This window comes from Electrophorus electricus, chromosome 8 (assembly GCF_013358815.1).
Source record: "Electrophorus electricus isolate fEleEle1 chromosome 8, fEleEle1.pri, whole genome shotgun sequence".
NCBI lineage: Eukaryota > Metazoa > Chordata > Actinopteri > Gymnotiformes > Gymnotidae > Electrophorus > Electrophorus electricus.
In genome coordinates this window covers 15,945,818-15,969,885 of record NC_049542.1, presented here as the reverse complement: position 1 = coordinate 15,969,885, position 24,068 = coordinate 15,945,818, and the positions used below count along the sequence as shown (strand labels likewise).

General features: G+C 41.2%; 1 protein-coding gene across 2 annotated transcripts in view; it reads right to left on the bottom strand.

Annotated features, from left to right (window-relative positions):
* Positions 1 to 21,004, bottom strand: part of smurf1 (SMAD specific E3 ubiquitin protein ligase 1) — a 23,394-nt gene extending 2,390 nt beyond the window's left edge. Inside the window, exons 1-17 of one of the 2 annotated variants that reach the window (XM_026999255.2) lie at positions 20,758 to 21,004; positions 7,337 to 7,375; positions 6,336 to 6,444; positions 6,052 to 6,185; positions 5,854 to 5,919; positions 5,668 to 5,743; positions 5,227 to 5,465; positions 4,720 to 4,804; positions 4,281 to 4,427; positions 3,744 to 3,948; positions 2,630 to 2,733; positions 2,268 to 2,382; positions 1,901 to 2,079; positions 1,503 to 1,640; positions 1,112 to 1,232; positions 654 to 855; positions 41 to 125 (exon numbers count right to left, since the gene is read on the bottom strand). In XM_026999255.2, the coding sequence (XP_026855056.1) occupies positions 41 to 125; positions 654 to 855; positions 1,112 to 1,232; positions 1,503 to 1,640; positions 1,901 to 2,079; positions 2,268 to 2,382; positions 2,630 to 2,733; positions 3,744 to 3,948; positions 4,281 to 4,427; positions 4,720 to 4,804; positions 5,227 to 5,465; positions 5,668 to 5,743; positions 5,854 to 5,919; positions 6,052 to 6,185; positions 6,336 to 6,444; positions 7,337 to 7,375; positions 20,758 to 20,812 (2,099 nt within the window). In that variant the 5' untranslated portion in view covers positions 20,813 to 21,004. The remainder of the gene's footprint in view (positions 1 to 40; positions 126 to 653; positions 856 to 1,111; positions 1,233 to 1,502; positions 1,641 to 1,900; positions 2,080 to 2,267; positions 2,383 to 2,629; positions 2,734 to 3,743; positions 3,949 to 4,280; positions 4,428 to 4,719; positions 4,805 to 5,226; positions 5,466 to 5,667; positions 5,744 to 5,853; positions 5,920 to 6,051; positions 6,186 to 6,335; positions 6,445 to 7,336; positions 7,376 to 20,757) is intronic. The other variant, XM_026999342.2, reaches the window with a different exon arrangement.
* Between the last annotated feature and the right edge of the window lie 3,064 nt (positions 21,005 to 24,068).

Here is a 24,068-nt window from a genome sequence, read left to right as displayed (position 1 = left end):
GTTCAGGCTTTCTAAACAAAAAAAAAAAAAAAAGTCTTACCATGTGTGGGCTTTGGGTAAATTATCCGTGTTGGCATCGATCAAATGGATAGTGAACAGTCTTGGTCCTGCAGAACCTGTAGAACCTTACAAAGATGCATTCTAGTTATTACTGTTCCCAACCTCATTACAGGTAAGACTGTATTACACCTCGATTATATTATTTATAGATCATTACAATAAATGTAGCCTAAAATAACAACAATGAAATTTAAGTCCTGAAATTACACCACCTAGTGGTGCTGGTGGTATACAGGGATATTACTTACAATGAGATTTGAGCATTTTAACCATTAATCCTCTTATAAAACAGTGTGGTTTACTCTACATTTTAGAGTAAAATGGGCTTTAAAGTCCCAGGCAGATAGGCCTTGAAAATGTGACAGACGTGGCATTTCATAGACTGGTAGCAGAATTGAGGTCATTTCAGACACTTTCAAATCTAGGAGTGGGTGGAAGGCGTTGTGCTGACCTATACAAATACATGTATGTGCATGGTGTTCAGCTTTAAAGAAAGTCCTGTCTGAAGTGTTAGGTAATAGTCTAAGGACACTGGTGGTGTGACAGGTTGGCCATGCGATAGGTTAGACAAGCATGGCTTATCGGTTAGCCACCTTGGAGTGCTTTGAAGCCTTGCAGGGGCACACGTGTGGAGCCCGTGACGAACTGGAGCAGCCGCCCTCTCCGCTCCTCATCAAAAGACTCCACGGCTTGCCAGAACCACTTCACTATGTTGCTGTCAGCCACACAGTGTTTCAGGCGCGTATTGGCTTTCCAGTCATTCAGATCGATCTTCCCCAGGCCTCCAATGATTAGCTGTGTCAGGCACACATTTAATCATTTAATGTGTGTATGTCACAAACATTAAATGTTTGCTTAAACATAACAATAAGAATTACCATCTCATCCTCATAAAAAAAATGTAAAAAGATTTTTTTAATTAAATAAATAACAAAAAAAGAAGCATACTGAACACTATATTAAACTGATTACATTATGCATCTGCTATAAGAAGTGACAAAGCAAGAAAGAAGATCAATTATAGAGCTTTTGTATCAGTCACATGCCGTACCTCAAGCTCCTTGTGGTCAAAAGGCTTGAGCAGGTGCTGTGGGATGAGCTCATTGAACCCTTTTTGTAGAGCGAGGAACTGGGCCTCAATGCCACGCATGAACCTCCAGTTCACGTAGAGCCTGGACATGCACCATCAGAAGCCATCAACAGTGCCACGGTGCATGGAAAAACATGCTCAACGGCATGCTTGCACCCTCCATTAACAACTTATAAACTGATCACATCTGGCATTCACACATAACTACACCTAAATTCAGCAGCTCACAAGTCCCAGTCCAATCACTATACCAAACTCTGCCATCTGCTGGCAGATATGCTTCCATCAGAGCACATCAGAGATAGGATTTCTAAGCATTTCTAAGCATCACATGGCTGCCTTTCCGCCATACCTCACATATTCTCTCTTATTCTCCTCTGTAACAGGAATGTTTCTGCCATTGGGCTTCAGCTCGTGCTGAAGGAATTTGCCAAAGGCATTGTGTTCTACACAGAACGTATGATCCAGGACAGATGTGATGTCATTCTCCCTGAAAAACAAAACATAGACCCATGAGGAGCAATTCCTTTAGGAACACAGGTCACACTCTAATGCACACTGCCATATGAGCCTTGGAACAGAATAACCCAGGTTTCAATTTCTGGCTCATACTGCAAGGTGGCCAGTGTCCTCATTCATTAAGCATATGGTCAGTTCTATAGTTAACGAGTAACTGAACATCTCATGATGGCTTGAGTTTGAGTGATAAACCTAAGAGGCAGGCCAGAGACATGGCAGTGGGTCACTTACAGGATCCAGACAAGGCTTTTGTGGAGCTCAGGGTCCACGGTTTCCAGGTCAGAGAGCTGGATGGGCTTGCTCAGAAGCTGCTTGTAAAAGGGTAGTGTGAATCCACCGTTGATGTAGTGGCCGTGGAACACAGCCAGGCCCATGATTCGCCCCACAAAGTGGAAGTATGACAAGTGGTCCTGTAACACAGCACAGGATTTAGGGCAGAAGGCCGGGCTAACCACACTCACAGGCACATGACCCTAATTTGCTGGGAAGAGCATAGCTGCTCCATTTTTCTCTCTGCTAAACCTTTTCTATACACTGTGGTTTGCAGAGGCAGCGACATTTGAGATAACCCTGCCAAAGGAGGTTTTACGGAACTCACAGGGTTGATGGATGAGTCTGGGTTTATTTGCAGCGTGTAGATGTTATCTGTGGAGTACTGGAACAGGCCATAGTATGGATTCAGCATCTCATGACAAAGGAGATACAACCACTCCCTGGAAAAAAAGGCAAGAATTTAAACACAGCCCTAACATCCCCGGTAAACATACACCTGTAAACCAAATCCAAGTGCAGGCAGATGAGGGCAACCAATAGGGTGGATGTCCCTGACTGCCTTGGCTAAGACTGAGCCGGAGTGTGTGCCCCACTCAGACATTGACCGCTCTGCTGGAGGAGGCCTGGGAAGAGCTCAGGCCCAAGGCGCTGGGCCAAGGAGATCGTGCAGCAGAGAGCATTTCTAACCTCGCCACTCCACCGTAATCCAAGCCCTCTTCTCCACGGAACTTGACCATGAGCCGCTTCTTCAGGTCCTTGGGCCTCATCTTCATGATTTGCCTGTAAGACTCCTTTGGAATAAACAAGGCATTGCATTCACATGCAGTGTTAGCAGCTGGCAAGCTAAGTAAATACAACCCATATGCTGCAACTCCGTGTTGGATACTCTTGGTTCAGTGTTGGACACTTTTGTTAACTGCCTTTTGTTGCACACTTCTGTCGCTTCTTTTTCTGTACAGGTTTTTTTGACACAGTAGTGAATTCTGTTTTATACAGTCTGGGTATACTGTTCATAAAAAGTTAACAATTAATTGAGAGTTTTCCAAAAGTGTCAGTAAACATCATCTTTGAGAAACTGAGCCTAGACAAATATTTAATTCTTATATGGTCATTAGCACACAGTTAAAGAAAAGAGGAGGTATTACTGTGGTGGAGGAAAAGGCAGTCTCTAGGCCAGACTGGAACTCAAAGAGAGTACAGGTCTGGACACAACTTGTTCATACTTTGTTACTGGATGGCAGTAAAATGCACTGCTGGTAAGACTACACTCACTTTCTTTCACAATAAAACCCAACCCTAGCTGCTTCTAGTTTGTGCAGTTTTATATTAGTTATCAAACACATTTTAAAGGCCAAGTGTTTAAAATGAATGCTGTAATATGAAGTGAGTAAATCAGCAGTACAGGAGGCCTTGGCTTGTTTGCTCACCCACTAAGAAAAAGGTTCAGTTTATCATCAAGTCAGGCAAGATATGTCTACTCCTGTCCACAACAGAGGAGTTCATGTTTAAATACAAAAATTTCATTTAGATGCAAATTTTAGGTGCATAAGCACAACCAAGAAATTGATGAGAAAATAGCATATTCAGCATCGTCTTTGAACCCTCAGAAACAATTATCGGAAAAGAGAGCTGGACCTTTAAGACATTAGAGTGATTTGGAAGTGTCAATCTCATTTAATTCCAGGTTTAACGAGCCCACATTCCCACCCACATTCAACCCACTTTCCCCTGCAGCTGTCTTATACTCTCATGACAAGGTCATGTCTGGACCCACGAGCCGAGGCAGACTGGGCGTAGATACCTCAAAGATCTCCTCGCGGGATACTTCTATGCGGCAGTGGCCAGCCTGGGGCTGCTGCAGGGAGAGCTCATGACGCAGCACCTTCAGCTTCTGCACAAGGTCCCTCTCATAGCGCATAGACAGCTCTCCCTCCACCTCCTCCACAGGAACCTCCATCTGTGCTGGCAAAGCCTGGCTCGACTCCTTTACCTGAGAGTTCTGACTGCTACACCCACATCCACACCCACACACCCACACAACCACCCACACCCCCCCCACACACACACCTTTCATTTATATGCACATCTGGCCAGGTACATTTAGAGTTAAACTTCAATTTTTAAACAACAATTAAACTAGTAGCTAGTATTTAAAATAAAGCAATAAAAAAGCAAGCCATTGTCAATCTGGGAGTTGGAATTACTCTGGGGAGACTGTTCATTGTAATAAATGAGTAACAGTTTAATGCAAGATCATTTAAAGGGGTCAGTAATTGGATGTTAAGAGCAGAGGCACATATACAAAGATTCAAGCACAGATCAGATTAGGTGTGTTTACCTCATGATGTGGTGTAATCTGGGGTCTGTGAATTGTGTGGTTCTGTTATTGTGGTCGACAAAATAAATCCTTCCTGACACTGTGCTCCTGATCTCCCAGCCAGGCGGCAGAGGGCCCAGCTCCTCACAGCTCACACTGTTCAGATCCCTGCAGGAGCAATGAGCTCGATCAAAATTCTGCTCTGCACACACTCGCACGCACACGGGACTACTATGTGTGTTTGCCTCTTTATGACCCTCCATATATTAACAAAAACATGTATCTTTTGTGTTCAAACATTACTACAGTTTTTGATTTGAAAATAAGTACAGGACAGGTCATCAGATTAGAATACATATTATCAGTTAGTTGGTAAATATTAGAGTGTAAATTGAAAGAGAACGAATGGGTTGATCATTAGTTCAGTCTGAAAGGTATGGAAGGGCGGAGTTAAACCTACCGTGGTATTCTGGGGTCATGCCACGTGCTCACGCCGGTCTGTGTGTGCAAGAAGTAGACCTGGCCCTGCACAGTGGTCCTCTGCTCTGTAGAGGGAGAGAGAGGAGAGTTAATGAGCCCCAGGCACTTAAAACAGCAGATGACAGCCAGGCTGGCTCTTTCTTAACTCCAGCCTAATGGGCCATGCCTCTAAGGCATGAGCGAGTGTAGCGCTCCCAGCCTAAGGCTCGACTACAGTGCTCTGCTCGCAGATCAAAGCGCAGGGCCATGATGTCCCAGCACAGAGGGTCAGCTGCTAGTGCCTCTCTGGAACACATTTAAAAGGTGCTCATCCAGCTGCATAATGCGTGGACAAAGTTGACCTCGCTATGCTTCATCACACTGCAGCTGCTTCTTGGTGAGCCCACGGCTAGTTGCGCGGCTGGGGCCATTATGGTTCCATGGAGGAGACAGAGGACAAAAGAACAATTAGTGTGTGGGAAGAGGGTGAACAAGAACAATCATTTACCGTAGCCTTCAGGCAAGTCGGGTGACTGGTGCCCATGCGGCCGGTTTTGAGGGGTGTGCGCGTGACCCCTGGTCTCCTGGTTTCGGACGCGTTGTGCTTGGAGCCTCTGCTCCTGACTGGGCGACTCCAGAGCTCGGCAGTTACCCCCGCCGGCGGCCCCCGTGGGGTCTGTGTAGGGCAAAGGCTCCTCCACAAAACAACTGAGGGGCCGCCCTGGTCCAGAGTCCTCATAGACTGGTCTGAGAAGCACACACATACATAGGTCACGTTAACCAGCACTGAAGCATAGCAGCTTCCACCACTGCACTCATGGACCTCAACCCAAATATGATTTGTGCATGTGAAGATAAGTCTGATAGTGTCAGCAGGGGGCAGTGCTCATCAAAGTGCGAAGCCCTAGAGGAGAGGAAAGGGCCACAATGCTGCAGATCCCCCACTCACCCTTCATTTTCTAACAGTCCTCTACAGTCTACCACAGGTCCGCCACTGCCAATCCTGTCTCTGGTCTGGAGGCTAACTGAAAAGGGAACAGTGGAAAAAAGTACAGTTGAAGAATATGATTTTATGGTGCTTTCTGAAAGCGAAGCACTATTCTTCAAAAGGGATCCATGATTCACTGCTACATACCGACTATCTGACCTCGCACTGCATCGCTGTCTGAGGCGTTCAGCTTGCACAAGTCCAGACGCTGGTCTGTTGAGACACCCAAAAGGTCAAAAAATAAAAATAGAAAATCTTTAAAATATGTCACATATATTGAATGTAATATAGTTCACGTTTCCTCCTCGTGACTCCTTTATTAACTATTAAATGAAGGTTACTCACAGCCTGTGTCTTTGAGTCTGCTGATGGCATTGGACAGGAGCCTCACACAGCCTAGGAAGCCAGCCCCTTGCTTTTTATGGATCTTCTTATGGTTCCATACACTAATAGTGATTGAGTCAGTTTTCCCAATATATCTAAAAACACATTTTGTTCAGACAAATCAAGAAATCGTTCACAGAAAAATGAAAAAATATTCTCGTAATATGACTATTTATACAGACATAAGAAGTCGAGCTGAAAGACATATGCAGTAGCATTTTCTAAAAGCTCTAACAAATGCTTACAAGTCATAATGCTGGTTCCATTTGGGGTCCAATGTGCTCTTGACTGTGTCTGTGGAGTGGCACTGGCCTGAGCCATCTACGACGACTTTGGCAAAAGGGTCTGGCAACCCTGCAAGAGAGAAACACACAAATGCTGAGCAGTGTCACACAAGTGCCAAAACGACCACGGCTGACTGAGGTACTGCAGCGCATGAGCCAGCATGGAGAACACCCTCATGCCCTTTCCACAGTCACCACACAATATATATGAGCTTCTGAGCATTTCACGGCTTCAGAGACTGGATCTATGGCTTGGGAGCCCACCGCTTTATGTGTAGATATGCTTTGACAATACAAATGCAGCACAAATTATGAGCTGGCAAAAACAATATGATTGTGTCTTTGGGAGAAACCCTCAGCTGATCTGTATCAGTTACTTAGCTACTTAGCTCAGTTACTGAGTGCTCCCGCTCTGTCTCTCTCTTCCACACATTTTCCCTAATTGATTAGCTGTCCTCATGCTAGAGCCTGGAAGGCTGGCTCAGTGGACGTGGGCTGAATATGACGCATTCGCACAGCAGTCATTAGCATAATATGTGGGCCATGAATGGGTGAGGGCAGTGGGAGACACAGGGGTGTCTGTCAGTGTGAACAGGCCTATTACTCTCAGGCTGACTCCAGTGCTCAGAATTTCAGCCCTAGTGCTGGGCGTCCAACCAGCTGTGGGCGGAATCTGATTTGGAGCTGGTGAACAAGGAGGTGAATTCCCTAGCTGGTGAAACAAAGATGCCAGGAGTGGGAGGCTCTACAAGCTCTTCATTAGTTGGGAGTTTTCAGGATAGTAAAAGTTATATGAACAAATAAAACCTGCAAACAAGAGGCTCTTTGGGCTGGGGAATTAACATTCTGCCATATTATTTCTGGGACACTGAGGGGAAACAAACACCTACAAAACTCTTACCAAACCTTAGGCCATCTACAAGAAGCACAATAAAATGGGAGGAAAAGAATAACGTACTTACGGAAGAAGTCTTTTTTTGCTAGATTCTTGGCACATAATACTGAAGGAGAAACAGAAGAACTTTCGTTATTACAAAACAATTCACTGTATTCTAGTTACACTGTATTCTGCAAATATAATTTTCATATAGACCTGAATATTACAAATAAAACTGAATTTATGTTTTTTTTAATTGCCTCGCTGCTGGTGTGTGTGTGTGAGTGAGAGAGAGAGTCTGCCTCAGGAGTACAGAGGAAGGAGAATATCCAGAAGGGATGCCTTCCACAGACTGCTGGGACTGAACATGAGCTCCACCCACATGCTCACAGGAGAGGCCACAAAGCTGTCTCAGCACTGCCTGAACACAATGACAAGCCTGCTGGCTTGTCTCAAAGCCTTTTCCATGGCTCTTCTAGATGAAAGCCACCAACCTGAGTTTTTTTTTTTTTTTTTTTTTTTTTTTTTTTTTTGATGGTGCCAAGGAAAGCCATCAAATACTTTTCTTAAAGAGAGCTTTAGTTTTAAGCCATTGTAGTTCTTGGCATTAAAGTACTGCCAATGAAAGCCAGTAGGGCATATTTAGAAAGGTGGCTTGCGTCAGCATGTGTTAGGCACAGTCGGATAGAGGGATCAGGTGTGGTAAGAGAAGCAACATTTAAGATGATCAAAAAAAAAAATCCCTTTGTACATTAGGAACTGAAAGAACATACTTAAGATAAATTATTATGGCTGGATTTTGCAATATCAATTCTATTCCCAGCATCTTACATGCCCTTTAATAAGAGAGTAACTACAAACACACACTATGGTTGTAATTGTTTCCCCAAAAGCTTTATTGCTGTACGAGAGTTAAATCCACATGAGCTTTAGATTACTCATAGTCAGAGGTTCAGACAATTCCATAATTCCTTTCTTCAAGTCATGACACATGTGATCATAACTGAGACTATAACAATCATTCAGAGTAATAAAGAAATAAGTGATTGTAATGTACTAGCTAAAACAGTGACAGTTTCTTTAATTTAACACAGAGGTCCTCTGTAGAACAATCATGATAAGCCTGAACTAAGCTATGAAGCAGTGTATGATTTATGACTGGTTCAGATGGCAGCTTGAATTATAACAGACAATGCGCTACATTAGGTACAAAGATTTTCAGGAAACATTGCTTTTCATTAGACAAGGTATATGATGCAGTTTATGTGCTGAGATGCACTGAGGAATCTACTTCCAGGCTAGTACAGACTATCTGGAACCATTAAAGCATATCATTTAAAACAGGTGTGCCAATGCTCCTTTTGTTTCTGTTTTTCAGCTAATGCAGATGAAAACTAGCAGTGTGTGCTAATGCAGATTACAGAGTACTTCTTCCAAAGTTCAAGCTTTAGGTATCCGTGGGTTTTTATTGGCAGTGCCTGTTTAAAAAATGACCCATGATCCATTGTGTGATGTTTTTCCACAGTGGTTTCACGCTGACCAACTGTCATTTTTTTTCTAACGTGTAAACGAAAAGCAGACTTCCATTGCTGACACCAGGGGCTTCATGAGCTCAGTACTACTGGATGAACCCAGCAATCAGAGCATTTACAAAACTGTGAGCTAACTTCAGGAAGAAAGGGTCAATGCACAAAATGTTCCAGGCCCCAATGACGCGAGGCAGACAAACTCTGTGGAGTGCAGAAAAGCATGTGTGTATGACACAGTGTCACAGGACAGTGAGGAATCACCTTTATTTCTCATTGTGCTGCAACAGGGCTGACTCTGAGGAAATGCTCCATTGAGTAGTGAAGCCCTAGTCACTTTCACACTCTGTGTGTGTGTGTGTGTGTGTGTGTGTGTGTGTGTGTGTGTGTGTGTGTGTGTGTGTGTTTACACATCAGCAGTCTTCTCCTCGTGGGGAAGCACCTTCAGCTAGCTTGTTTCTCTAATTTATGACCACTGTAACAATGTGATAAACTGTATGCCAGATCCCCCTGCTACCACAAATGCACATTTCATACTGGTGCTGATCAAAGAACACAAATAGTTTACACAACATCCATTTAATTACTGTGCAGTACACTTTTTCACATATGAAACATTCCTCCACTTGAATCAAATCTGCAACTCACTTTTTCTATTTTCATGTAGACCCATTTCAAATAAAAAAAAAATCATGGCACCAGTCAGACAACAGTCTATAGCTTGTGAGAAATATTGTGTAGTATACAGATGTGGACAGTAGTTAAAGTGGATTATTTGTTGTTATAAACTATGCTTTTCATAATTATCTGCGTAAAGTGGAATTATTCCACTTCCATACTTACTGGCTTAAAGTAGCCATAATAACCTACTGCATGCACTTCCAGGCATGCTTTCTGAAGTCCCAGGGAACACAGTGTAAAGCATGATGATAATAACCTTGGGCCGATAAACAATATCTAATATTGCAATAATTTAAGTTAGTGGCGATATTACGGAAATTGTTGTTCTATTGTTTTTATATACCATCGGCAAGTGGTTATTAAATAACTTCACCATTTTTAAACAATTCCCTTTGTAAAAGCAAACAAATTAGTTTAAAATGATTAGCTAAAAATGTGTACAATAAAGACTGACTGAATTTAATTATAGACCATTCAAACACGATCACTAACCAAAAAAGGAATTTTTTTAGACACCACTTTGAAAAATTAGAACACTGAATCTGATGAAGAATTCGGGGGTTTCATACAAATGAAACAAAGAAACTCCAGTGACCAACTCTCTGGCAAAGAGTGAAAATAAACAAGCTTTTCCAAAAGTGTACCAGTTTGGCAATATTTTGGATTTCAACCAAACATGGAAAACTTGTTTACATGTTAAAACATTTACATAAAATAGAAATAATTTCTGTAATAAATAATTAAATCAATCAATCGCAGTCTTAACAAGTAGTCTGGCCAATTCTTGTGGTCAGGAGTACAAAGAAATTGTAAAAATGCTTGCTGGCTTGACTGGCTGAAAAGTTAAAGGGATGATAAAAGTGTGAATGGTGAAAAACACATTAAAACATTAAGAAAGAAAATAAGAGTATAAATAAATGAATCCATTAAATGTCAAATATTTTACACAAATTTCCTGTGGTCATCCAGTAGTAATGTAGACACATTTTATCATAATTATAACACAACAATCTTCATTTGTTTGGCTAGCCATGCTCAACACTGTGTAGAGTGTCATAAAATGTTCCATCTCATAAATGCAGCCAAAGTAAAGTTCAGCAGAATCTGTGCTCATTCTAAATGCAGGCACACAAAAGCTTCAAGTTCATCAGCTAACAGCTGAGGGCAGGGGGATAAAGGCAATAGCCTTCTCTGCCACTGTAGGGGGGTGTCGTATAGCTGTAGAGCAAGATGAAGAGAAAGCACTATCTGTGATTTAAATGAGGAGCTTGACTGGGAGAGGGAGGCTGGGGTCCCACAGAATGCTAATGATGAAACAACAGTGGCTGTTAATTGTAAAGGTCCATGCCAGCTGTGGGCTTGGGTCTAATTTGATGCAACTACAATAGCTCTGTAAACGAATGGGGTGAAGCCATGAGGTAAAGGCCCCAGTAATACGACTGTGGAGATCAAGTGAGAGTACACAGCAGATGCTGTAGCCAGCCTGACGCCACACACCAACAACCCCCCACCATCACCACCACCACCTTAATAGCCTGTACGGGACACCTCATGAGACCTGAGCTTCCTCACAGCAAAGGGGGGAGCTAGGCTGAGAAACAGAGGCTAAAAGGAGAAATGAGAGCAAGAAAGGGACAGAGAGTGAGATGATTCCACATCACATTACTCTTTCAGCCACCATGCAGTCCATCAATACCCAATAACGGTTACTGAGGCAACCAATGGATTAACCGGAGGAGCCACACTGCATAAATAATGAGCAGGAGATCAAAGTCCACTCATATGATTAAGCTCTGCTTTTGCCCTCCAGTTAAGCAACCAGGGAGAAATAAAAAATACATAGACCTGCTATTTCAAAGATTCCAGCAAAAATGTCACCCCTGCCTCCCTTACTCAGCTTTCCACTGTAGTCATGGAAACAAAGAAGTCAGAAACTCTGAAACAGGCAGGTTTTATAAGACAACCAAGACTGTTAAATATCTGGAGTTTCATGCAATTAGGTCCATCTTTATGACATGTGCCCATTCAGCCACGAAGCTATGTTTTTAGATGCCTGTGAAGTAGATTTCAAAGATAGGAATCCAAGCATCAATGACATAAATGTTGGAAGGAGTGGATTTATTTGCCATATGCCTCACATGCTGTGCTGTTATCAGAAATAATATTATTATTTCTCTTTTCAGAGGTGGTTCACCCATCTTACAACAAACACTCTCCCAATTCAGAAAAATCTGAGACTGAAGACTGAAATCCAGCTCCCAAGAGACAGCGACCAACCCACTGGCACTGACATATGGATGTTAGGAACACTTAAATGTCCTTCATGTACCTGAACATGTCATCACCGGGTGCATTTGGGTCTTTCACACATCACACCTCGTCTGTCGGGTGACCAAGAGCAAAGGTTAATTGAGCCTCCTTATGAAGTGTGGAAGAACTGAGCCACTCCCAGTGGGCTCAGTCTGCTACAGAGGACGCTACCTCTCTCCTTTCCTACTATGCCAGATATGCAGGTTTCATGCTTCAGATAAAATGTAATAATGTGACCACATTCAGTCCTCAGTTTTATAGTGACTAAAATTGAAGCAGATAAAATTGAGGCTAAGCTCTTTTTCATTTGACAACTGTGATTCCTATCCATATATGGAGAAGAGGTGAACAGTGTCCACAAACACTTCAGCAAAAAAAAAAAAAAAAGCCAAAGTTTGTATGTACTTGTCAGAACCACACTTTCACAATTGCAAGTCAGAAGTCTGTTAATACATGTGACCCTATGCCACAAGACAGCACATTTAATTAATATCTGAAGAAAACAGCAACAGAAATAGTGCTGCTTCATTATCCCCACAGATGACATCCACACCATCCCAGGTGGAACCCAGGGCTATGACCACCCAAAAAAGCAACTGGTGTATTCATTGAGGATACATAGGTAATAGAGAAATGTGTAGATTCCCTTATGAGGTCAGCGCCGCTACCTGGAAAACACATCATGGCTTCAGGGAGCACCACATGAAGCACCAGCACCTATGTGGTTATTTATTCTGTTTGCTTCAGAAGTCTGCTGATAGCCAAAGGTCTTACCTTGGCTTCCCAGGCAATAATGATGCCCAGAAATGCCAAGTTTTGTCAAAAAAGTTGATTTACAGGAAATGCTTTTTCTGAGTTAAAAGGTATGAAAAACCAACTGACAACTGCATGACTCAAGATTCCATATTTTTCGGTTAAATCAAGAACATGAAAACTTGAAACCATAAGCAGTGTATGATCAGGCATGCAAACAGGGAAGCATTGGTGATTGGCCAACACCCCTCAGACATCTGGCAACATTCCTCTGAAGGAGCTTTTAGGCTAGGCAGAACAGAACAGACTGCAGCTTGGACTTTAAACAGGGCTTTTCTTGTTGCTTTACTGCCGTCTTGAGCGAGTGGCAAAGCAAACATGGATAACGTGTTCAGTCAGTGTCACCCAAATGCATACACATACACATACGTGTGAACACACGAACACAAACAAAAGAATAAAGCATGTAAAAGTTTTGAGAATTATTTATTTGTCCACCATGTGTCCAGGGACCCGCAGGCAGCCAAACATTCTTACCAGTCTGCTTTCATTAAGCTTTTTTTTGAGAGAAGGCCAAACTGTCTGGTCTGGTGTTATCAGACATTGGAGAGCAGACTTAAACATTTCATTATGCAGGATTATCCTGCAGAGTGTGGGTTCAAAAAATGCAGCCCATGCCCAGCTGGGTTCATGATCATTCACACACTCTTATACCCATCGACCACTGTACTGCAACTTACAGACTTTGCCTCTAAATTTAGCTTCCTGATCTGCATTGAGAGTCACTACATGGTGTCTGGGCAGCTCCTCTGATGCAAGCAGATGCTGGGGTGGGGGTTGGAGGAGACAATCCATTCCAACCCAGGCTCATGTTCCCAGACTTTGTCATACAACTGTGCTTTTGGAACAGGAAGGGCTTTGTTTATTAGGTGACAGCTTAGATCACTAGTACTCAACCTGAGCTGCGGTTTCTACACCTCAACAAAACACCAGGTTATTTAGACCAGGTGCTTGGGTGCATGGTAGGAATATGAGCCTGAAGACAATGTTACCCTTAACAGATTTGGCTCACCTCACATAACTAGATATCCATCTTAAACTCTTCATTAATAGGAACACAAAGTGAAAAATGATTAATAAAACTATGGGTAAACATCTAGGATATGTATAGATCTACAACTGTAGAAGGTCAGTTGCAAGTGTGCAATTTTGCTGTAATTTTGGTTAAAGTTGCAGAGAAAAAAGAGAACAGATTCCATCACAGGAAATCAAATCTCTTAACCTCTTAGCTTTAATAATTTGAGCAAGAGTTAGAAGAGCCATGGCTGGCAGCCTGTCTGTGCTGAGTGTGTGGAGATAAGGCAGGTCTACCAGCAGGACATAGGGGCAATAATCGCCCCCATCACTGCCGAACTGGCTTCTGCAACCTTATCAGCCTGCTGTTGCATGCCAATGACAGGGCAGATGGGAGCAGCAGCCGGAGGCAGAGAAGAGCCGTCTGCTTAACATGGGCCTCTTCTGCTTCACTCCTTTCCTGTCCCCGTTGGAGAGGCGCAGCGCACACCTACACCCTCATGTATGTCCCACTCCCCCATAAGCAAAAATGGTTTGAGTTACAGCAGGAGGTGGGCTTGAGTGGATATGGGAGGGCCCGAATCCCACACAGTCATCTTAAGCCCCGGTGAGTGTGGGGCTGAAACCCAAGACTCGGGGCGGGGGGGGGGGGGGGGGGGCACCAATGAAATATCCATGCGGGGTTATCCTCCAACCTCCTGCCTCATTCTTGCTCTGAAAGTCTTTGAGAGGCTCTGTGAAGTTCACGCCAAGGGGAGCCATTTTGTATGGTGGGCTTCCCCAGAAAGAGCCATGGCAGCAGGCCGAGACTGGTAGACCTGCCCGGCCCTGAGTCACCCAGCCAGGGCTATGGCAACAGAGGGGAAGGGAAACCTGACACACCTTGGGGCTGGAGGAAGAGTGAGGGGGGAGCAGTAGCACACTGTGAGCACATGCCATTGCAATGTGTTTAGTCAGACAGTGTTGGTGGAGGAGGACATCCTGAGTCCACCGCACAGCACATTAATCATGTGCCTGAGCCAGCTAGGCACAAGCCGCAGTCTCACGGCAACCAGGGGCCAACACATGGCTGCTTGTTTGTTCTTGTGACTACGTGGCTGACTCCTGCTTGCTGATGACCAGATATGAGACACAAATGATTACTACGTGTCCAAACAGCATTCCTCAAAGCGATCTTTGGTATGGCCTCAGATGGTTAGCTAATTAGTTCCAGAATGCAAATGACAGACATGAAGAGGACTTGCAGGAAGTACACAAGCGGGGGGGGGATGTCTGTCATATCTGCTGTTCTACTGACAACATGCCCTTCATCTGCTTGTGTTTACTACAATGCGGGTATGATGCTAATTACAGTGAGTACTACTGAACATAGATGACCCAGATGAATGCCTGTACTGGGCAGTGATGATGACAGCAGATAAGATACCACTGACACAAAGAGAGAAAGAAAAAGAAAGAGAAGATCACAGTGGCCTAGTTTTCTGTCTCTTTTGCGAATACAAAATGCTGAATTGAAACAAACGTAAGATCGGGTGTGTGAGTGTGAGTGAGAGAGAGAAATCCCAGCACAGAGCTTTTCTTGTTTACAGCAGCATGATTGGAATGTGCTCTAATGCACTGTGCTTGTCTGAACGAGAGAGCAGAGGAGGAGCATGGGGGCAGGGACTAGGTGACCTCAGTGCTCTGGGCAGTAACCTACATCCAGATGAGATGTGCAGTAGAGCGCCAGCCAGGCTGACAAGAGGACCTGAACTCTCTGCATGAGCACTTCATCCTGTCTGGAAGCCCCACAGAGATGCAGCCACAGCCCAAAACCCCCATTGTAGGGTCTTCAAGTGAATGTGCAGGTCAAGGCTCTCAGTCATTAAACGGCAGAGGGGTATCTTTCCACAAGATACACAAGAGTCAATAGATCAAACAAGCTGGATGCAGTTTTCTTACTTAAGGGCTATCTACAAACACATACCAAACAGTCTCATGCAAGCTCGTAGCTGACACAGCCAGTCAGATACACAGTAAAACATCTGGTGTGGTTTGTTTGGAATAGCTGTATAACTGGTCCATGATAAGGATGCTATGATGAGATTTCAGACAGAACTTGGCAAGTGAGTGATAATGGTCAGGTCCAGACATTAGCTAATTATATCTGAGAATGTAATGAGATGGACAAACTGGCAAATTTCAGCAGGTTCAGAGTGGTGTTCTCCCTGCACTTGAAACTACACTACAGAAGTACAAATTTGATGTACTATAAGCATACAGTACAATAATACAGAATTTGGACAGATACAGAATAACCTTGCATAGTATAAGTTTGCAAAAAAAACAAACAAAACCTAAACCTATATATTTAAGAAAAACATGCACAGCTAGAAAATCATTAAAAATAATTATTAAATTAATTAAAATACGTAATAATTCATATCGCATGTTGATATCCAAGTGTCATGTCATATCAAAGTGCTATCTAAGATGAGCACAGTCAATCCATCACCCTTCTGAATCTGCACAATAACCAACAATATATCCCATTCATCTCCTTCTTTCCCTCCTGCTGTCCAAATCCAAAACAGCATATACGCATCGAGGCTGGGTAACAGCCTAGGCTTGATCAATAGAGTCAGTTTACAGAATGTGGTGCAGTAGACAGTCGTGAAGGACTGCATAATTAATGGCACTTCTCCACCCTGCTCCTGGCTGGATGACAAATCATGCAGAGGAATGTCAGAGGGGCCACATGCTCCAAATGCCTACACAGCCATGAACATGAGCACACTCCCCGGGACCATGTCTGACTGTTGCATAAGAAGAGGGGGGCCAGCAGGCAGCACATGATGCTTTGTTGCTGAGGGGACTTAGAGCAGAGCCATGCTGAACTCCATTCCGCTCATTACCAAATAAGCAGGATTTTCCTGCTCTCCCACCCTACTATGCTAGCCTTAGGCCTTCTAAGGCTATTTCCCAGCTACTGTGCTCTGTCCCAGAACCTGGCACAGGACTGGCACTATGCCATTCTAGTGCTTTTATTACTGTGCTTAATTGGAGTCTGGATCAGACCACAAAACAGACAAACAAAACAACAAATGCAAATAAGAACAAGCAACACTCAAGGTTCATGGTTTGTTCAAGAAATATATACGTAAGGAACTTGCGTGGTCTAAAGGTGGCCAACTAATTTCAAAATACAAATGTCATTATTTACAGGCTGTTTTGTTGAAGTTAATGTCCAGTTTTGGATTTGGCCACATGTTCAAATTTTAAGTTAGCCAACTGCTCCGATGGGATATTTCTCCACTCTTACCCCATTTACAACCAATGGTATATGTAAAAAACAAAGGCTTTTATCCATTATTCAAAGCGCCTACCAGAAGACGAAAAACAGACCATTTTATAGGTCAAACTGGGAAATTATTTACAACCATTTGTGGTTGAAATGTTTACTGTTCCAATCGAGAGAAGGTGAGACAGACCACTAAGGCAATATATGTTTGTTGAGACACCTCATCAATGAAGACTAAATATAAAACACTTTCCTAAGATGCTGCATAAATCATTAAATATGATAACATGAGATGAGTAGAAAAGAAGGGCAAACATGCAACAGTTGGCTTCCTTGAATTGACTGCACCTGTCGTTCATGCCTGTTCTTCAATGAGACAAGTGGTTGATGTCATGATAAATCTGCTTTGGCAAGGAAATTGCAAAACTGGCTAACAAGCACAGGTCAGATTCAAGTCTGGCACTCCAGGTGCATTACCAAACTTTTTAATGACACACTAAACCTTCCAGCTTTTATAAAGATTGACAGACTAAACTGTGTGATGATTAAAATGCACAGGCACACACACACACAGACATTTGCTCAAAGCACATAAACACACACAAGCACGCACACACACACGAACACACACACACACACACACACACACACACACACACACCACAGTCTGTCACCCTTTCTCTTTCTCTCATCCTACTTAGAATTGTACTTACTAGGCCACAGTATACACAAAGCATCATCATATTGACAATTGAACAACTCCATGATAACTGCCAAGTCTTTAGACAGAAACAAAAATAATTCAGCTATTTAACTAGTTAATACTCTAAATAATGCGTGATGGTTTAAGCCCAATTTGTGCTCATTACCTAATGCAGGAATAATGGCTGAAAACTATGTTGTAGGTATTTTTAATTATCCCATAGACCAAGCGCATAGTTTAAAACAGCGCGTATAAGAGGATTTAAAAAGAGCTTCTGGATGTTGTGTAGGTCTAGATCAAACCAACATCTGGCTACCATATTAAAGTAAACACAAATGATTAGCAGTGACAAGCAAGTCAGTATCTAAGATCTTACTGCATTTCATTTCTTGTGAATCGGGGGGCATGGAATTTAAGAATGGTTTGATAACCATGACATTACATTCTCACATAGCTGTGTCAAGCCCTTCTTGTGCATTAACAACAACAACCAGCCCCATTAATCTCCAATCCCCAAGGCAGAAACCCACTTCTGGGTGCAGCAGAAAACAAACACCATGCATTGCTTTCCTACAAAATAAAAGCAGCACTGGAGTGCAGGTAAAGTTGAATTAGGAAAGAATCTGATTTCAAAAAAGAAATCAGATTTTAAAAGAATATGAAAAGGTAAATTGAGTGATAAATATTTTCTTTTTGCTGTCTTTTTTATTAACTTGCCAGACCACCAAAATGCAGTCATGGCTGCTTGCTTCAGGAATGAAAGTGGGAGAGAAACTAAACAGAAATGAGGGAATTCTTTTCAGGATTTCCTTTTTAGTTCTAATGAAATTACTCACAGCTGTCTCAGGCTTAGGGCCATGTTTTCCCATAAAAGACTGTGGACAGAAATCCCATTCAAGTCAGCTCAGGTGTGCTTCCTTGAACAAAATTAGGGATGGACACGTCTCAGTTTCAGTAAAATCCCAAAAACCATTATGTCCATCCACTGATTGGCAGTTAAGCATTACTACTACTACCACCACCACCACCACTACTACATATAATAATAATAATAATAATAATAATAATAAATCTTCTGGTTTATTATGCAGAGAAACATGACTATACATTTTCTCAACAGTCCAAGTAATTTAGGCAATTTGTCTAGGATTTTAAAGCAGGGGAAATGTCTTCTCTTTCTTCACATAACACTCATCCAAAAATACTATTTTCCCATGATAGTCAGCAACTGTAAAACTCAAATCCAATATAGTACCATAAAAAGGCATGTACTGTGCCTGTGAGAAAGAATAAAACACTAATTCAAACCTCAAGGCATCATCTCTTTTGTAAAGGAATGTGTCTTGAGCATTACATTGTCACCCATAATCTACAGACTTCTCCACCCTTTACTTTTCTATGCCCCCCCACCACTGTCGGCAAGCGAAAACACAATGCATTTATAGTCTGGTAGGCTAAAGAGAAGGGCGGGGGGTGTTGGAGGACTAAAGTGCAAAAGGTGTTAAATGTCAACAGAGGGAGACATCTTAAAACAGCTTATAATGCAACTACCCAGAATCAGCTTGTAATAGGCAGAGTCACTACACATTTGACCACAGACTGAATACCAATCAGTAATAATTTGTTTTAAGTAGCCTAGGCCTTAGAAATTGTGTAAATTATATAAAGAAAAAGAATCAAGTATCTATTACAGATGTGGTGCTGAATCACCCTCACAAACTTAAATGGTTTCAAATTAGAATATGTTAGCTGAGTTTAGACTTAAACAATGTTTAACACCATGACAACACAGACACCACTATCTCCTTCGAACCTGCATGCAGGGCACTAAACAAAGCTCTTTTGTACTTTGTGCCACCACTGTCCCTGTACACTTCAAGAGACTCCGACAATTGTTTCAAAATAGGGGTTATCCTCTGTTTGAAACTCAAGCATATACCCATTTTCTGATTTGGAAGAGATTAACTGATTAACCGCCCTGTTAAAAATAAATAAATAAATAAATAAATAAATAAAAACCTTATTATAAAAAGTAACATTATAAATGATTATATTAATGTTACATTACAAAACTACTAATATACAACTGAAACACTATCAAAACTACTTTGCCATTTAACAATGTAACTAAAACTGTGGGCAAAGAACTGGGACCGTCGCATAACCTTCATTAAACGCATAACAGGCGACGGCTTCCACTATATTTTATATGGCAATAATTACATTAACCATCAATAGTGGCATTACAATGGATTAATGGAGACATCATAAGAACGGAAAGGGAAATGGGGTTTTTGCACTAATCCAATCACAAAAAGTTTGACTGTTAAAATATTTTGGCTCAAGCGACATCAGTTTTTAATATTTTAGTAACTGTCACAATACACACTTGAGCAATTATTAATATAAAGGAGTTTATGGCATATAGGATATGAGTAATAATTTGATTGTACGATTTGAGCAAAATATCACACATGCAAAAGATAATCACCCAAAGCATCAACCGTGTATGGAGAGCACAAACTTATCCTAGCTTTCTAGGGTTAGCTAGCTAACTACTTAAGCTCACACATTAAATATGCAGCTATCCAGTGATCAAGCATTAACGATAAATCAATACACGACAAAAATACCTGTGTCATTTTAAACTTTTAAAACTCCAGCTCACCCAGCCAGCCATCCATCCATCTTAGCCAGCAAACTAACTAGCATAGCTAGCTCTAAACCTAATTTTACATGTAAGGTAGCTACCTAAACATTGGGTAATTTTACAAACCGACATATCATTGAGGCTAGGACATTTAACAGAATTTTAAACATTAAAATAACTTAACATCAAACAAGTGGTGCTACTTTTAACCATCGAGCTAGTGTCAATCTACTGAGTTGTGCTAACTACCTAGCCAGATGTGCTATAGCTAGCCAGCTAGGAAATACTCGACTGCCATAACCGGTCTTATCAACATAGCCAGCTAGCTAGCATGGATTAATGGCTGGCTAGCTAGCTAACATGTTGGGTATTCGTTTAGCCCTCCAGATACCAAGAAGCGACAAACCTTTCTTGCTAAATACATCATATGAAATTAGAATTACCGGCAGAAGCCGACAGGTAACTTAAAGAAAAAGTGCACATACACTGTTAGACATTATATTTGAGGACGTTTTAGTGGGGATCTTACCTGTCAGTCTGATTTTGATGCTTGACCCGTTCCGTCGAGTCCCAGGATTCGACATTACTCCTGAAAAATATCGAACTAACTTTCTCTTAGGAGAGTCCCAAGATGCTAACTTCAAATGAAGATCGGTATTTTTAAAAGAAAATCCAATAATCTGAGGATTACGTGCACGTTTCTCAACAGTAAAATTATATTATTTCCGTCTAGCAAATCCCCCGTCGCTTCCAGATTTAACAACATACGCTAACATTTTCGAGCTCAACGGCGTTCTGACATCACGCTAGTACGGCAAATACGTGCACGCCCCCAACAACCGTGAGTTTCCGGTTAGAAATTTGCCTTTAAGTCTAGGCAGCCCTCTAAGCGAATATCAGAAAGTAATTTTAACTTCCACTGCCTTGAGAAATGTTTTATTGGTTGCTTTTTTTTACTTAAAGCATTTATGCGAACTACTGTTTTATTATGGTATTGCCTAATTATATGTCTGTGTTGGCCTATATCTAAACACTGGGAAAACCATCAAATAAACTGCTATTTCAATTTGTGATAGTAAACACTACTTTATGCTAAAGTAGGTTTGTTGCATTATTACAATAGATTGTTATTATGTAGGTCTTATCATTTTAATATTAGCCCTTAATATAGTAGCCCATTTGCTGATATAAATATCTTGGAAAAGCAAAGTAATAGGGACCAGAGCCTAAAAGCACTCAGTGCCATAGAGGCTTTATCCTTGCAAAGTAGTACAGCCAGTACAGCAGTATGGATATTGTTTTTGACTTAGACTATAAAAATTCTATAATTATTTTAGTTTGGGTTAGCTCATAATTAAAGATATTTCAGTCTTATTCATAGTTAACACAGGTGTAATTAGTAGGCAAGTATTACCCATTATAATAGTTGTAAAGGTTTGAAGCAGATTACAGCATAATGAAACTGCTGGTTATTCATTATTCTTTAGTAAATGTTAGAGATACAATCAAGGATTTGATATAGACACTGATTTTTAATGGCTTAAAGATTTAGACACTTGGGTTGACAAGTAGTACCTCACCACAAATTTCAACAGGATGGCAAATTTTAATAATAATAATAATAATAACAATAATAATAATAATAATTAGATAATTTATGCCTATACACAGAGATAAGAAATATATATATATATATATATATATATATATATATATATATATATATATATATATATATATATATATATATACACATTTTTAAACTATTATATTTTTAAACTAATTTAAATGTTGACATGGCTCAACTCTGCCACCTTCTGGAATGACAAGTTACTTATAGTATTTGATAAGCAATGTTTAAAGGGACCGTCAATATTTTAGTTGGCTACTGTGGAATGTCATCCAAATGGTAGTTAGGTAGTTAGCATTCATTCATTCGTTTGTTTGTTCTATGCCAGCACTGAGTCATTTTACTTAATAATTATTCTAAATGTAATATATGTAAATTTTTCCTTTTTCCTAGTGATGAATGATGATTCCAAGTTTTTCATGCCAAAGAAGTAAAAGTGTAACAGTTTGATTTTTCATGTGTCACTCTTATGTGTCTCATGCTGTTGTTTTGTATAATGTGCTTAATTTAAATGCTACTTTTTGCCAACCCTCCTCCCACAAACCTTTTCACATTTGATAAAACCTATATATTAAGAACAAATGTCTTGAACATCGAAAATGTCACGGAACGCGCTCCCTGTCAGTATGCACCTCGATATTGTCACCGTTAGTGTTTGTGTAGAATGTCAGTATATCGTTAGTGCTAGGGTTATTGTGTGTATAGTCTGTGTTAAATGTTATAGTCATCGTCGTTAGCGTTAAGTGTATTCACGTTCACTGTTAATGTTATGTGTGAGTGCCACCACTGCCATCTGTGTTTTCTGTCACTAAATGTTTCAACAAATCGAGGGAGTCTGCGTTCTGCTCCGCGCCCTGCGGCACTCGGGCCACCGTTACAGAAAAACTACACCATTGTGAAAGCTGTTTTATTTTTATCAGAAAAAACCTTTTCAACCTCAGATCTCCATTTCAGTTTAACATGCACAAGAGTTAGCATACTCTGGTTACATGAAGATAAATATAGAAACAAAGTAAAAATAATAATAATAAAAAGCATTTTATAACAAAAAGGTGCTCATCATACATGTACCAACTACTTTATTAGCGTCACATACCATGTGGGTATGGGATGTGGTAGAGACTACAGCAGCTGATACTGCACATGTTACTGAAGCTCACCTGGTAAAACTGGTAGAGCAAAGTACTACCAACACCATTATGGGTTTGATTACTAATGACCACATCTCTCATACTGATAAATATGTAAGTCACTCTGAATATGAGTGTCTGCCAAATGCTGCAAATGTAAATGACATTGACCTATGTTAAACTACAAGACATTGCCGAGGCTGATATACTTGGACCAGCACAACACTCATTACTATGCCAGTGTCTCTGTTGTCTTAAAAGTGTTCCGCAACCCAATTACCTACAGTCCACAATGGTCTGATGTCCATAAGCTTACTTTTGAAAGGATAGGATCTAAATAAAAAATTTATTTAAAAAAAATAGCTGCATGGCTAACTCTGTAACTACACACCCATAAACTGTACTTATGAGATAAGTGTACCAAATAATACAATAATATATAATAGTCCTCCTGTAGCTAACCTGGCAGAGCAGGTAAGACAGGTTGTTGGCACTACCAAGGGGTTTGGTTTCCAGGGAGCACATATACTGCCATGCTGATAAAAATATGGATGAAACTCTGAATAAGAACATCTCCCAAATACTGTAAATGCAAATAAAAGTGGCTAGGGAACATATGTACTAGTTTGTTTGTTTTTTGTTGTTGTTTTTTTGTGTTTTTTGGATGTAGCAGGTGAGTGTACATTAAAATAATCTAAAAGCTTGTTCAAGATATCAGCTTCTTATACTCCTTGTTACTATTGAACTGCAGAAGAAAAAGATGCCCTATAATCTTACATGGAAAATTCCAGTAATAAGACTATTCCCTGGTGATAATACATTAATGATATACTGAGGCATAATCTCCATCAGTGGCTGTCTCTAATCGTTTGCCTTGTATATTCAACTCACTCAGCACTTGGCAAGTGGCAGCTGTAAAATTATCCTGGGCTCTGCCCCAGCAGAGCTGAGCCTCTACAGTTATAGTCATATTAAGAAGTCAAATATAACTTAACTACCAATGTCTGCCAAGCCTGGATTCTTAAGTGCCGCATATGCTTGTCAAGAATATCTCCAGTGTAACCAGGGAGAGTGGCCTGT